The 15429-nt window shown below is 60.1% G+C and overlaps 2 protein-coding genes across 6 annotated transcripts in view; one reads left to right on the plus strand and one right to left on the minus strand.

Annotated features, from left to right (window-relative positions):
* Nucleotides 1-15429, plus strand: part of CHLSN (cholesin) — a 110018-nt gene that overhangs the window by 58774 nt on the left and 35815 nt on the right. The window lies entirely within an intron of this gene.
* The window catches only part of GPR146 (G protein-coupled receptor 146), a 16424-nt gene continuing 2030 nt past the window's right edge, over nt 1036-15429 (minus strand). The window contains exons 1-2 of one of the 3 annotated variants that reach the window (XM_077758789.1): nt 11849-12511; nt 1036-4707 (exon numbers count right to left, since the gene is read on the minus strand). In XM_077758789.1, the coding sequence (XP_077614915.1) occupies nt 3697-4707; nt 11849-11956 (1119 nt within the window). In that variant the 5' untranslated portion in view covers nt 11957-12511 and the 3' untranslated portion in view covers nt 1036-3696. Of the gene's footprint in view, nt 4708-7223; nt 7513-11848; nt 12512-15429 lie in introns of those variants that run through there. The other 2 variants (XM_077758790.1, XM_077758791.1) reach the window with 2 other exon arrangements.

Raw genomic sequence — 15429 nt, forward strand, 5'->3', positions numbered from 1 at the left:
GCATGACAAGGTAGATGAGTTTTTGTGATTAGCACAAATAAGATTAATTTGAAAAATGTAATAAGGATTGATAACAAAATCAATGACCTCATAACCTAGCCTTGCACAGGGAGAGATCTGGATTGCGCAGCACGTGGGACATACAGGGCTGCACTCCCAGGCTGCCAGCTTTCTCCTCTCGGCTTAGAACTCCTTCCGCGTCCTGGGCCACGCGGGCAGAGGCTCGAGGCAGCGCTACCAGGGAGGCAGGCTCTGTCCCCCGGGGCCACCCCAGGTGAGTGCGGATGGACCAGTGCCACGTGGAGAGCAGGTTCTGTGGCACATGGGGCTGATGGCAGAGGTGCCCCCTAGGGAGCAGAGCTTGGAGGCCAAGACAGCAGCAGAGGGGTCTCCATGAGAGGCAAGGGGCTGCACCAGAGACCCAGCCTGCCACTTGTCCCTGGGGGTCCCCGTCACCGGCAGTGGGACCCACTCAGGACCTGGAAACATGCCAGGTTGCAGCCAAAGCCACTGAGAAAGTGAAAACAAGACCGTGATTTTCAGCCCCTCTTCCGTTTGGGGGAGCCCCATGGAGGTGAGGGACCCAGGCCATGGGTAGAGACAGCCTCTTGGCTCTGTGCTCTTGGGATCTCCCTCTCTCCTACGAGCTCTTTCTAGAGCAAAGAGCAGAACAGATGAACAAGGAAAGGGTCTTTTTATTTTAAACAGCACTGCTGCCACAAACCAGCCCCCCCACTGGGTCCCATGTCCACTAAGAACTGTGCTGGTTTCCTGACCCAAGAGCCCGGCAGGGCATGGTGGACCTTGGCCTGACCCTGGCCCCTGCCCCCCCACCCGCCGTGAGAGGACAGACTTTGCGGTGGTAGGCATGTTTGAGGTCAGAGGCCCCATAGCTGCAGTGCGGGAGACTCTGACTGCACCGGCCACTCGCTCAGCCAACCCCAGGCTTCCCAAGTGGAGCCACAGCCCGGGACTGCCTGCCATCATGCAGCCTCCAGCTTGAGGAGGGGGGGGGGGGGGGGCCGCCANGGGGACACCCTGGAGCACCTGAAGACTGGCAGCAGAGGGCACTGCGTCCCTCAGTAGAAATAGCATGTCCACAGACAGAAGCAACCCAGAAACTCCTCTACTGCCCCCCGATTTACTGGCCAGGAAGTAGATGTGGCCCCACCTGTCCAGAATTTCACAGCTACCAGGGGCAGGTAGAACCTGTGCCCTGGTGTCCAGTGTATTTTCCTGTTTCTGCACAGGCAGTCACATCATCCTGGAGGGGGTATGTTCTGCAGATAGAAACATGATGGTGACTGAGTCATGGGCTGAATCTCCCAAGAGATCAGGACCAAACGGGGCGACTTCCCCAAGTGGGTTGTGGCAGAACATCGAGCCACATTCTGCTCTCCTCAGACCACATGTGTCAGAATTAAGTTTTCAGGTTGTCAAAAGTTAGTATGTTAATATCTCTGATAAAGGACTAGTCTCCAAAATATATAAAGAACTCCCACAAGTCAGTAGCAAAATAAAATCTGATTACAGAAAATTGGAATAGACATTTCCCCAAAGAACACACACAGATGACCCACATGGATGTGAGGAGGTGGTCGGCATCACTCATCAGAGAAACGCACATGGGATCCACAGTGGGACCCCTCACGCCTGGTAGGCTGCCGTCATCGAGAGGACAGAGCTGGCGGGGGCGTGCAGGAAAGGGCCCTCATGACCCTGATGGGAAGGCAGGCTGGTGCAGCCGGTCTAGGAGACCGTCTGGGTGTATGTGCCTCAGAAGCTAAAAGCAGATCTGCCTGTGATCTAATGATCGCACTTCTGGGTATTTGCCCAAAGGAAACAAAAACCTAATTCAGAACGGCATCTGCAGCCACATTCACTGTGGCATGATTCACAGCAGACCAGACACAGAGCAGCTGAGCATAAACAAGCGGATGAAGAAGATGGGGTGCGCACGTGCATACCATAGGATACTAGCCATGAATCGCGGTGTGAGCGATAGCACGGATGGGTCTGGGGAACACTGCGCTAAGTGGGATAAATCAGAGAAGAGGAGTCCAGTGTGACCTAATGTCTCTGGGATCCGTGAGAACAAGCATCCAAGGTCACAGAGACAGAACAGATTGGTGGCTGCCAGGGGCAGGGGGGAGAAATAGGTGGGAGTCAGAGGTAAAAACAAATAAATAAATAAATACAGGGTCCTGCCGAGCAACGACAACACAACAGCGACAATACTTCTTTTCTGGACGCACAAACCTGAAAGCAGGCAAGCTACCAAACTACCAGCCCCAGCCATTCACTCCATGACCATAGCCCCACAAGAAGGCTCGGGGTGGCGTGCAAACTGTACTTTAAGGGATGTGGCTACTTCCAGCTTCTTTCAGCAGACAACCTAGTTTGCCTCTTCTCTGCAGTGCACACGTGTGCACAGTTAGCGTGCCACGTGTCACAGGGCACCGTGGGGCCGGGGCAGGGCCCCATAGTCACAGTCTAGTTCGTCTTTCCCCAGAAAACTGCCCCCAACCCACTTCAGGTCAAGGCCAGGGTTGCTACTGAGTGGATTTGCTGCAAACCTGAGAAACTATAATCTTCCTGTTTTCAGAGCTTTGTGGGCTTCACAGTTGGAGTTGGGGGCTGCAGGCCCGTGACATCGGCGTGTGGGTGAGCGGATGGTGTCGAGGAGGCAAGGGGCTTCTGCTGCCACAGTTCCCGAGCAGGTGTTGACAGGACGCGGCACAGAAGGACCCAGGCCCCCCCTGCGTCTGGCGAAGCAGGCTGCCCCGGGTGCCAGACCGGCTCCGTCTTGCAGGCCTGGCTCCCGCCTGCGTGGTCCCTTCCAGCTTCTGGTTAGGAATCCTCACCGTGTTTTCCTTTGTTCGGTTTATTTATATTGTGGGGTTTGGTGCACATTTGGGGAATTGCCTTCTACCAAAAACAGTCAGCGGGTGTCACCCGTGAGTGCAGCAGGGGTGCTGGGTGTGTCTGGCAGGCAGGGAGGGCTCCTTAAGGGCTCTCCGTCTAAGGCCCGCTGCACTGCCGGCCCCGTCCTTTGTCCTTTGGAACATGTGCACATCGCCTGTGCGTGTGGCACAGCACGCGCCTCTCTTCACCCCTCCTCAGGGGGTGCCCTTTTGTATTGTTTCCTTCATTTTCATACTTTTGTGACTTCTACTAATCTCTCTTTCTAAACAAAAATAAAGAGAGAAAATCGAGTATTTTAACGGCACAGAGTATAAATACTGGATTTGGATTCTCATGACTTCATTCAGAAACCTAGGGTGGCGGAGGCTCAGCTGAGGATGCAACTGCGGGCGTGGCCCCGGAAGACGGAGCAATGCGCCCCCCTCGGGCTGAGGCAGCTATTCTTCATGCCCGGCCCCTCCTGCCATGGAAGGCACGGCCTTGGCCTGAGAGTGGTCTGTAAGGAACAGAGGAAAACTTAGAGAGAACACGCCTCGTGCCGTTCTTCATCCTGGCCTCAGTGACATCCTGGGGAAGAGTGTGACAGAGCGACAGTGACAAAATGCTATGCGTCCAGTTTAAGTGTCAGTCACCGGTCTCCCAGGAGGGGGCCCAGGCTGTGCCTCCAGGGCGTACACTGTTGACTGCCAGTCCAATGACCGGCGGGGGTGGGGCACCGGCGGCAGCCCTGGGACCCCGGCCCAGAGAGCGGCTGTGAATGAGCAGCTGGCTCTACGCCACCACCTGCTGCACCCCTGCCTGGTCTGGGGTGCAGCTCTGGCGCCCACAGTGCATTTTCTTTACCAGCCGCCGGAGTTTGCCGGGGAAGTTTCTGCTGATGTGGCGGTAAAGGAGCGGCGTCACGCAGCTGCTAGAGAAGGCCAGGAACCTCGAGAGGTGCTTAGCAAAGAGCAGGACCGCCAGGTGGCGCCCGTCGACGGGCCTCCCCTGCAAGGCCAGCAACGTGTGGCCCAGGAGGGTCAGGTAGTGAGGCGTCCAGAGCCCAAACTGCGTGCACACGGTGGCCACCAGAAGCCTGTGCACTGAGGGGTCCAGCCTCCCCACGTCCCGGTCGAGTGGCGTGTCCTCCTTCCGGATCCTCGAGATGAGCGCAAGCGCGTAGAGCATAGCCAGGCCAGGGACCACGTAGCCGACGAGCACCATGATAGCATCGGCGGCCTCCGTGTGCTGCATCTGGGAGCACTCAACAACGCTGGCGGCCACGTGGCTGCAGATGTAGAACAGCAGGGAGGAGAAGCTGGTGAGCAGGGCGCCACCCCACACAAAGCCACACACGTGCCTGGTGTTGTAGACGCTGGACATGTAGGTGCGCGGCAGCGCCCGCTCAATGTAGCAGTCGAGGCTGAGCAGCGCTGTGGAGTACGTGGTCACCAGTGAGGAGACATTGAACAGCACCAGCAGTGTCACGTGGGCCTCGCTGCTGAAACCCCACAGGGCCCACCCAGAGGCGGTGGGGCCTAGCAGGTGCACAGGCGCCAGGGCGCCGAGCACCAGTCCCGCCACAGCCATGTTGACAAAGTAGACATCGGGCATGGTCATGCTGCTCTGGTCGTACAGGTTGACCAGGACGAGCAGGGCGTTGTAGCCTAGGCCAATGGGGACGCCGACCACCAGGTAGAGCAGGGAGAAGACAGACAGGACCAGGTGGAAGTGCTGGCAGAGGAGCTGGTCCTCTGTGCTGCCCGTGCCGTTGAGCGGGCCGCAGCTCCACATGGCGGCGAGCTGCAGGAGAAAGCAGCGGGAGGTTAGACGGGGTCCTCGAGCTGAATCCCGGGCCCGCAAGCTCCTCAGAGATGCTGAGGTGGCACCTTAACCTAGAGGGGCAGCAGCTAGGGACCATGGGTCTTTCTGGAAACCTCCATGCTGAGTGTGTGTGTTCTGAGGGAAGTTGCTGTCCCTGGGGCTGCCGTGAGCCCCAAGCTGGGTCAGTGAGGATGCAGGGCTGCCTTGACCCTGACGGCTGTGGCAAGCCTCCCTTAGCCTATGTTGGAGAGAGAGCTGGGCAATGGCCAGTCTGCCCGCAGACCCGCCAGGGAAGCTGTTTCCGGTAGGCTTTGCACCACCTCCTGTCCGGCTCCTCTCTACCGTTGGAACACTGCGGGGCTCCCCCACCCCGTGTCCCGGGTTCCAGTCCTGTCCCCGCCACCCGGCAGCTCTGAGCAAGTCTCGTGGCCACTGCCTCTTCAGCCTCCTTCCTGAATGGGGTTTTAGAAAATCAGGTGCCCATGGGGGCGGCTGAGGGGTTGGCCAGGGCAGCTTGTGGGCAGCACGTGGGGCTATGGTGCATATGGGCCTTCCTACCACAGGGTGGCCCTCCACAGCCTCCACACCTGCGTCTGCTGTCTGGTGGCCAGAGACCTGTCCTGTCTCCTGCCACCTGGGCTGCAGCAGCACGCTGCACCTGCATCCTGGGGAGTGGTGTCGGCACACAGCTGGCGTGTGACAGGTGCGCCTTGAACGGAGCCGGGAGAGCTGGCGGCGCCAAGCCGGGCAGTGGGAGCCCCACCGAGGAAGAGTAGGGGTGGCTACCCTGGGCCAAGGTGCTCATGCCTTGGTTTCCACTGGGCACCACGGGGCCTCCATGAGCCGTGTGGGGAGACCCCTCACGGAGCCCGGGGTTCCCTCGGAGAGGTGTGCCCCCCTCAGCCGGAGTGCAACCCAGTGGCCTGTGTTCAAGCGCTTGGGAGGCGTGGGTGTGCAGCGGGCTGGGAGGACCCACACGCGAGGAAAGAGCACTCTTCACACGTTACAGTTCTTTGGAGGAAAACCTTATACTCGAAACATAGCTCGGCCCATCCCGATCTCCTGCTCTCGGATTAATAATTCCTGTTGGACGAACATATGCAAAGCAAGTGTTCATTTCCTGGGCTTGGGGGTCGAGGGTTCAGCCAGCCCTGCTACTGTTGGTGGTGGACCTCAGCCCATGAAGGGGTTCAGGGCCCAAGCCCTGCCCACACCTGCTGCTGTGCTGCAGGCCAGAGCCTGGCGTGGGGATGAAGGGGACTGGGGAGGATGGGGGTCAGGTATGGGGATGAGGTGATCTGGTGGGGATGGGATCAGGTGGGGGGATCAGGTGGTGAACACAGATGTTTACCTACTGATCTGGCCTGACCACCGTGCCAGGTGCTGGGTCACAGCAGTGAGCCATGGGGCATCGGGGGTTAACCAGGAACCAAAGGGAGGTTGGGGTTCCCCACAATAGGAATGTCTGCATCGGCTGTGATGGGCGGGCAGGCGGTACATGAGCTCCTATTCAGGGACATCAGGTCCGTGGGGACGTTTCGTAATTCTCATGAATGCCTCCCAACAGCCTGTCAGACGGTAGTGATGCTTGGGGTCAGGCCACTGCTGGGTGCATGGCTGGCCAGATTCTGCCCACACGTGCTGGTTACATCTCTTTTAGAAGTGTCCACTGTTATCCATGGCGGGGGTTAGGTCCTTAAATCTAGATCGTGCTCCCCAGCTTCTGGCCCAGGTGGGCGCTCTGCACCCCAGGAGCCGGGTCCTGAGGGGAGGCAGCGGGGGCATGGGCTGATGGCATGCTCCTGGAACACCTGTGGCTCCTGCAGGAAGCTTCGGGTCCCCAGAGAGCTGGCGGGGGGGGGGGGCTCTTATGTCATCTTTTAGCTGATGACACAGCTGGTTTCCACTCTCCTTCCTGAGCGCGTCCGGAACTGGCTGTGGAAGTTTAAGTGCCATCTCCTCTCGACCTGGGCTCCTGCACACGGGACCACAGCTCCAGCCATAACAGGACAGTGAGCAGGAGCCCGTGGCTGCAGGGAGCTTGTCCATCAGACTTCATGGGCCTTGGGTTCCCAGGAAATACTCGCATTCTTGTGGCCACTGTGGACATTTTCCATCCTAGAGTATCCGTCCCTGCCGTGCTCAGCCCACAGGTCCAGGGGCCCGTCAGGTCTGCCTGATTTGTCCAAGGTTCTCCCTCCTCATAAGGAGACCGAGATGGGGAACCGCAGCCGCAGAAAAGGAAGGGCCTTCCGCCATCTTTAAGACAGGCGTTGACCTCACGTGGGGTATTTGCTCACTCTAGGTGCCCGGGCAGGACCCCAGGGTTCACACTCCTGGCTTCAGGGAGCAGTCTTCCCTCCCAGGGCGAGTCTGGCACGGGGCACTTGGCACTCGCCACCCAGGGTGTCCCCACTGGCCCGGCCCCTCCCAGCCGCCTGTCCCCAGTACAGCCATAGCGGAGCCATCAGCGCACCCAGCCTCAGGCTGCTTACCTTTATTCCGAGCCCCATGTTTCTGTGTGCCTGGGCCGTAGACCCCGTCAGCGAGCAGCCAAGGACGGCGGAGCGGATCCTGTGTTCGTCTGCACCCGTACCCCCCCCACTCCCGGGAGCTTATCAGCCACAGCCCTGCAGTGCTGGCTTCCTGCGCGGGTGCGTGTGCGCACTTGGTGCCCAGTGTGGACGCACACGCTTGTTTTCCTCCAGTAAATCACTCGGTTTTTGCCTCCCTTGGCAGGCACGGTGGCCCCTCCCTATCTCTGTTTACAGCCAGTTTCACAGAACAAGGGTTGTGCCTGGAAGGGCCGGCCGGCACCGTCGGATCAGGCTCCTGCCCTGTCGCTCCAGTTCAGGGAGCGCCGCTTCCTTCCTCCCTGCACCGCCAGCCTGTACTGAGTGGCGGGGCCAGTGCAACGAGGCTCATCTGGAGCCCATGTGGCCGTTCCAGACACTCAGGTTGCTGGGCTTCTGCACTGACAAGTTCGTTTTTCCTCTGGAGCAAGGAAGCTAGGTGGCCACCGAGGACAGGACATGGGTCTCGCTGAGAGTGAGAGTGACCATGGAGAGGGGCCGTGGCTGCCTGCCCTGGGGTATGGCCGACGGCTCTTTGAAGGGGCAGCAGTGGCTGAGGGGCAGGCTCAGGACTGGCAGGAAGAGAGTGGGGGGGTCTTCCCAGTGTCGCTGTGGAACACAGGGCCCAGGGGCCGGCTGCCCTGTGGGACCGCGGGAAGGGCTGCTGGCGAGCGGCCGCGCTGGGCTGAGAACAGCTCCGTTCCTGGGAAAGCATCACATGGAAGACAGTCTGTTTAGAATTTCCTTCCTAGTTCACGTGCTTGTGTGGCCCTGGCTCACTTGTCCAGACTGTGTGTGCGTGTGAGCCGGCCTGATGCGTGGCCAGGGGGTGAGCGTCAGCGCTGGGTCCAGCCTGGAAACAGTCCCAAGCTTCTGCTCGCCAACAGCCTATCCATACCGAATCCGGCGACTTTGTTTCGCGAGCAAGAGTCGTTTGTGGTTCCCACACACGTCAAGTACACGGGCGGCCGTGGTCCAGATGCAGACGTCAGGCCTCGTCCTTTTGCTCTGGCTACCTTCAGGGCGCCCCACAGGTGCAGCCGTCTGGCATCTGCTGAAGCTCATCCCAGTCTGTGGGAGGGTGGGGGCCCAGGCACAGGGGAACGGTGCCCCCGTCACTGAGGCTCCCGGAGGGCCGGGCGCCTGCCTCAAGACCCGCTCACCTGCACCCCGTACAGACAGAACATGGGTCCCAGGGCATGGGCACGTGGCACGGTGGACATGCACAGGAGGCCAGAACTGTTGCGTTTCATGGGTGGTGAGAGTGAGCAGGAGAGACCAGTAAGAAAAGTGTGCTCAGGTCTTGCAGCCGGTGGTGCTCATCACAATCAACATGGATATTCCGGAGACCGTGGGCAGAGGTGCGGCCTGTCAACTCTGCACCTGGGAGCCCAGCAGATCCCTCCACACCCCCAAGCCCGCCCCCTTCCTGGCCCGCCCTTCTCTCGTCCTCAGCGCCTTGCAGTGACTCCACTTCCCTTTTGTGCACCCTGGTTTTGCAAGTCCAGGAGCCCGGGAACAGAACTTCCCCTCAGGCTGTCTGGGAAGCAGGCCAACCTGGGAACAATGGTCTGGCTCCCGCCCTCCTGCACAGGCCTCAGACCACCTTTCCAGCTTGCCAGCTCTCAGTTCACTTCCTTCGGGGAAAGAGGAACTTGGGACACATCAGGGAGGCAGCCTCTCCAGGGGTGCGCAGGCCAGTGCTCAGTGGCCCCCAGTGCTTGCTCTCCACCCACTTTCATTTGCAAATCTGCCACATTCTCCCCAAATGGCAGGATCAATAATCCCAACTTTCTAGGCCCAGTCACCTGCCACATCCCCTCTCAGCTGATGGGGTCAGGGCCAGAGAGGACCCCGGTGGGCCTCTCGTCCAGGCTGGCTCTACAAACAGGCCGGTCCTGTCACCACACCTCCCTGCTAGGAACCCCGGGCCCCTCCTTGCCGGAGCTCCCTGCTTCCTCCCTGGCCCCTGGGCCTGCCCTCCTATTCCACATGCCCTGGAGCCCTTTCAAGAAGGGTCTGTTGGCAGAGATGCCTGGCCTGCTCTGCCCTTCCCACTCCCACTCCCTCGGTGCCACTCTGCCTCTCCTGGGCCTGCTTCCACCCTCCCAAAGCCACCTTCAGATTCCTTCAGGACTGACACCCCACTAGTCCACCCAGGTCCTGTGTCCACGCCCACAGCGATAGCTGTGCCCACGGGCCTGCGCCAGGAGCCCCCTGTGAACTCCTGCTCCTGCCAGCCCACTGTCCCAGCAGCTGAATGCTGGTTTCTGTCCCCAAACCTCTCCCCTCCTCCCGGGGTGGGTGTTGCAGGTTGGGGCCCCTTCCTGACCTTGCTCCACTGGGGCCGAGGAGCACACAGGTCTGGGTCTGAGATGGGTCTGCACTCGCTTCTCTGCAGCACGGTGAGCCCAGACTGCCAGCTGGCCTGGGTCCACAGAGCAGGGTCCACAGAACGTCCCCGGCACGTTCCTGGGAATGGTGGCAGCAGGACTGCTGGGCCCCCGCCCTCTGCTCGGCCAGAAGTGGTGACAGGCCAGTGCACGGGGGCCACAGGAGTGCCCTGCGGCCGGTATCTGGGCCGGGCAAGGAAAGGGAGGCGCTCTCCAGGCCGGTGACCGCACACCTGCTGGTGGCTGTCCAGGACAGACAATCCCGGTTAGGATTTCATCCTCGCTTTCCTGTAGAGGTGACTCACACGCCCTCTTTCTCTCCGAGATGTTTCTGTTTGTTTTGTTTTCTAATTACACTCAGAAGAAAGCCTCCACACCATAAGGGCCTAGCCAGCCTTTCAAGTGCCCACTCCCCAGCAAGGATCCAGGCCTGTGGGGCCAGCAGGTGACTGCAAGGGGGGAGGCCAGCCTGGTAGAAGCAGGCGCCGGAGCGTGCGGCGGGGCTGGCCTGGGAGGCGGCTGCACCGAGCCTCCCCCCTGCCAGGCGTGAGCCCTCAGCAAACTCCGGCCTTCACCACGATCCCTTCAGCGGCTGGGCCAGCTTGGCTGAGTGCGCGTCCAAGGGCGGGCCCCCATGTGGGCTAGAAGTCACAAATGACCTGTTCATCCAGGAAACCGCGCGAGGGTCCGAAGGCCAAGGGGCACACCTGAGCGAGGCCGGCCCAGCAGCAGGAAGCCTTCGGAGGGAACAGAGCTGTGCTCCGCGTTCTTGTGTGGACAGTCACCTCTGGGGCCTGGAGAGGAGAGCTGGGCCGAGGCCCCAAGGGCAGGGTTTCCTGTTCGACACCGGCATTCCATTTATGGACTTGGTGCCACGGCTTTGCTATCCGAGCCTCCCTGCGGGCTCACGGGGGAACCTGGGGCCAGCCCCTCAGGGGCCACTGTGATATCCGTAGCCACCCCTGGCAGGGCAGCGGAAGTGAGTGCTTGTCAAGGATGGAACAAGAGGCCAGTGGACGTACGGGCGGCCGTTTTATCTGAGTGTCCACTGGGAGGCCCCATCCCCGTTTCTAGGGACTTCGTTTCCAGAGCGTGTCCTCAGCTGGGTGACAATCGTTCACTCACGTGCTCTCAGGCATAGAAGAAAAGCCGTTTACTTCCAAGACAGCCTCTGGACTTCATTATTTTACACGAAGATGCTTTCCTGGACTTGCCATTTCCAAGCCTCGGCAGCTCAGGCTGAGGGCTCCCCTGGTGAGGGGCCAGGAAGCACTCCGGCAGGGCTGGCAGCACAGCACAGCAGCGTCACAGGGCTGTCTGCCCCCGGCCCGGGGCACGAGCAGGTGGAAATGGCCAGGCGGCTCGCAGGCCTGGAGGCCCCTGGGAGCACCCTCTGCTCTGGGCCCTGAGCCTGCCACCTCCGTAGGGGTCGCTCCTCAGATGGCCGCCAGGCCCTGCTGCGAGAGCAGGTGCGAGCCTGGGTGGCACAGTCCCCATGGCAGCGGTGGCCTAGTGTCCAGAGCAGCAGGGTGGTGGCCAGGCCTGGGTGATGGAGGGTGACAGGCGGGGACAGCACAGCGGGGCTGCAGGAAGGATCTGCAAGGCAGGAGGCACCAGTCCTCGACGCCTCTCCTTTCAGGCACCGCCCTGGCCCAACTCCTGCCCGACACGGGGGACTGTGCAGCGGGACCTCCACAGGAAAGGAGGCGGCTTACGCAGAGACTGGCACCTTGCAGTGGGGGCGCAGTCAGTGCCCGTGACCTGGCTCAGTGAGTTCTCGGGACAGCCCTGTGGGGCCTGCAGGGCGAGGCTCTACTTGCCCGCCGTGTGGTGCTGGTTAAGCAGATTCTACGCTGCCTCAGTTTCCCCAGCTTAGGAGATCATGGGACCTGGTGCAAGCCCACACCCCCCTCCCCAGGCATTCCGGGTGCCCAGAAAGCTGGTGCATGAAGCTGCACTCCAAGTCGATCACCTGAGACCCGGGGAGAGGAGACCCGCCGGGAGGGAGGTGTGCATGTGAGCACCAGTCACAGACCCGGCACAGGCCGCTGGGGATAGGAGCGAGCTCACAGGCTCCGGGACAGGGCTTTGGGGACTACACGGACACTAGTGTCAAACTGGGGCATAAACACGTCTTCCCTCGCCTGTGCTCACAGTGTGCAGACGAGCTGGGATGCGGGGCAGCTCCAGTCCGTTCATTTCCAGCCTCCTCTTCACTGCTGGCACGGCCCACCCGCCGGTTAGGCTGCCTGTTAGAAGCATCTGGAGGCAGGACTTTGGTTTTCTTTCTGTGCCTTTTCAAAGAGTCCAAGATGGTGAAAACCGGGCCATCAGAACTGCGTGTCTGTAAGCAACGGGGATTTGCTTTGCTCCACTCTGGGGCTGAGGGACATCGTGATCTCCATGGAGACAGATGCCAGCAGTGAGTGGGTCAGAGCAGCAGCCTTAGGTGGGAAGGGGGTGGTGGCCGCGGGGACGGGCAGGGGTCACACCTGCTGGGAGCCCTGCCTGCATGCGCACAGACCCGGCCGCAAGGAAGACCCAGCAGAGGGGTCAGCCTGTTGAAAGCTAGCTGAGTTGGTCTCACTAAAACCTCACTGGCTTCCTTGCTCCATTACCAGGAAATCCTGTTCCCTGGCATGGGGCCCACCGGTGCTGGGCAGCTGCCCCCACCCCTGCCAGGGCCGGGTGGGGGTGAAGACGGCCTTTCCTCGGTTCCCCGTTCACTTGGGAAGTGCTAACTCACCCCTGAAGTTGTATTTTGGCATCACTGCCCTGCGGAGCCCTCCCTGACTGCCGTTCCCCCCAAGCCAGTCCTGCCCAGAGCTCTCTGAATGGCAGGCAGGAGGGAGATTTGTGCTAGAAGCCTGGCTGGCTGGCTAGGGAGGATCATCAGGTCACAGCTTCCCCAAGGGGAGCACCAGAACTCCATGCAGTAGAAGGGGCAGCAGAGAGCGGGAGGGCCTCCTGTCTCCAGATATCTGGAGGCGGGCATGGGGCAGCGAGGCCCAGGCAGTGCACCCTGCGCGGGCAGACAGCCCAGCCTGGCTGATGGTCCTGGGACTGTTTCTATTTGATGTAAACTTGCTGTGCACCGTGAGACTCAACTTCAGATGAATGTTCTAGAACAATCAGAATGCTTTGCAAATGACTCCTGAATGTTTATTTCCTTTTGTAATAATGGGCAGAGGCTTTAGCTACAGTTAACGTCCAGCTGGCAGGAGCCAGGCACTCAGGAAGGCAGGCGTTGTCACAGGTTTTCAGTGTAGAGGGCCTGCGCACACTGATTCCTGCCACAACTGCGCACCTTCTGGGGGGGCGCGGGGGGACGATGAGAAACCACTCCTTAGACGGGTGGGTTGTTTGGATCTTTATAGTTGTTTGCGTCTTACTGTTGTTGGTTGCAGAGCAGCGAGTGAGCCAGGCAACCTGGCGGAGATGCATAAACAAAGAGCGGCCTCCCTCTCTCCCTGGAAGAGAGCAGGCGTGTCTGCCGGCTCAGGAAGGACTGTGGGGGACGGCCACTGGGCAGCCGGGTCCCGGCCAGCGGGGCGCCTGTGCCAGGCCCCCGGCTTCCCTTCCCTGGAAGGAGATGGGACACACACTCTTGCGTCTGTGGGCACACTACTTACTTGGGCTTTTTTGTTCCTGACTGACTTGGTGTGCGGCTCATGCTCCTTCCAGGTACACCAGGCCAGGGCAAAGCAGAAACAAAAAGAGACTCCCTCAGAAATTCAAAGGCCTGAAAACAGATCAGGGCTCCCATTTCCATTTCAGACTCTGGGCAGGACTGGCACCCCATCTGGGCTCCCCAATCGCCCCCAGCTGTTAACTAGGTGAGCTCTTAACCTGGGGGGCCGGGGGAGGGAGGCTGCTCCAAGCCCCCGATCTGGTTCTTTCCAAGGGAGGAACCAATTGGCTCTTTGTACTCTGAGTTGCTTGCTGGTGTGCTGGGTTCTGATTAAAACTGGGAAGCCATTGGGCGCACCCCCACAGGCATGTATGGGAGGAAGGGGACCCAGGACAGGCCTGCTAGGGGACACATGGGACGCCTGGCCCATTTCACCCTGTCCGGCTCCTCAGGGGTGTTATGCTTGCACCTGGGCCCCCAGGGCACTGGATTCTGCTCCCAGCAGCGCTGGGAACAACTTCTTATCTAGACTGAGGGCCTTTCTGCTCCTTGATGTCCAGGTGGTATCTCCCAGGCCTGAGATCTCTGTGGGCAGATGCAGCCTGATGCTGCCCAGTTATACAAGTGGCTTTAGGCTCTGAGCCAGCAGCGAGCAAGGGGAAATAACCAGGAAACGCTGTTTAAGGAAGAAGGAACATGGTTCTGTCACGCGCACTAACGCAGAGGACTCAGCCCCCACCCCCTGCTGCCCCACGACATGGCCCTGCTGTGTGCTGGGGCCGTTAAAGGCCAGGTGGCAGCTATTTTTTCAGGATTCCAAATGACATCATAGGGCCATGGACGGATGCCACGGGGGGGCCCCTCATCCCCCAGCCCCAGGAGGCGGCACAGCCTCTCCCCACCTGTAAAGCACACAGGTGGATTTCCCAACAGTGATCTCTGCAAGTATGTCCCTTTCTCGTTATGTAACAGGTACAGCCAATCTTCACAGGCCAACACGGCCCATAGGACCCACATCGGGTGGGTGCATCTTGCCTCATCCACCTGCTGTGCACTCAGTTACAGGCACACCGGATCAACCCTGGCAGTTACGAGTTGGCCCAAAGCTGTCCTCCTCTCTCCTCTGAGTGTTTCCATGCCCACTAGGGAGGCAGGAGCTGTGTGGGGCCATGGGCCATGGGCTTACTGCTCCAGCCCAGCTCCCCGTGTGTGAGGGGCCTGGCAAGCACTCCCCAAGTACAAGCTCCGCTTTTTACAAGCTACTTTTTGAGGGGCCTGCTTCGTTCAGGGAGATAGCAGAGCCTGTGCTCTGGAGAGCTGGCCCCACAGCGGTTCCTTAAGGAGCTGTGCAGTGGGCCACGAACGGTGGCTGTTCGCTCCCAGCAGGTGCCCCAGCTAGACCCGGCCAAGACAGTAGGGGATCTAGTCCCCATTATGCATGAGCAGCCTGGGAACAGGGTCAGAGCCATTTTAGTCCTACTCTTGTGTTCACAGAGGTCTGTGCGGCCAGCTCCTAGCCTTCTGCCCTCCTGGATGCCAGAGACAGACTGCCCAGCTCAAAGCTAAAAGGGAGATCTCAGAGGAGGGCATCTGGGGTGGGAGGGGTGAACATTAAATGTGGACTCCCCAGAGATGGTCCCAAGACCCGAGCTGAGGTGTTTATGGCAGGACTTGTTGCTACCAGAGCAGGTAGGTGGGCGTTCAAAGGCTGGGGGCCACTGCCTTCCTGTAAGGTTTCCGGGAGCCTTTCCGTACCCCGGGGAGTTACGTTTTTAGCAAGTGTCCAAAAGCGTTGACAGCAGACCTTATAACTACACTTAGGCGTAGTTCCAGAACTTACTAAAAACTGTGTAATCACAAAGAGGAGGGAAGCTATAGGCGCGCTGATCCAGGAAAACACGGTCGGCCTCCTTTCCCTCTCCCCCTTACCCCTCCCCGCAGGACGCAGGAGGAACCCGCCCGTGTGGCCCCACGCTTACCCCACCACAGGTTAATGACCGCAGGGCGGCGGCCAGGTCAGCTCAACGGGAGGGCGGCGGGAGGCTGGGGACAGCGCACCCACCCCGCAAGTGGACAGTGCCCCCACACCTCTGGGGAACAACGC

This window comes from Crocuta crocuta, unplaced genomic scaffold (assembly GCF_008692635.1).
Source record: "Crocuta crocuta isolate KB4526 unplaced genomic scaffold, BGI_CrCroc_1.0 scaffold273, whole genome shotgun sequence".
Taxonomy (NCBI): domain Eukaryota; kingdom Metazoa; phylum Chordata; class Mammalia; order Carnivora; family Hyaenidae; genus Crocuta; species Crocuta crocuta.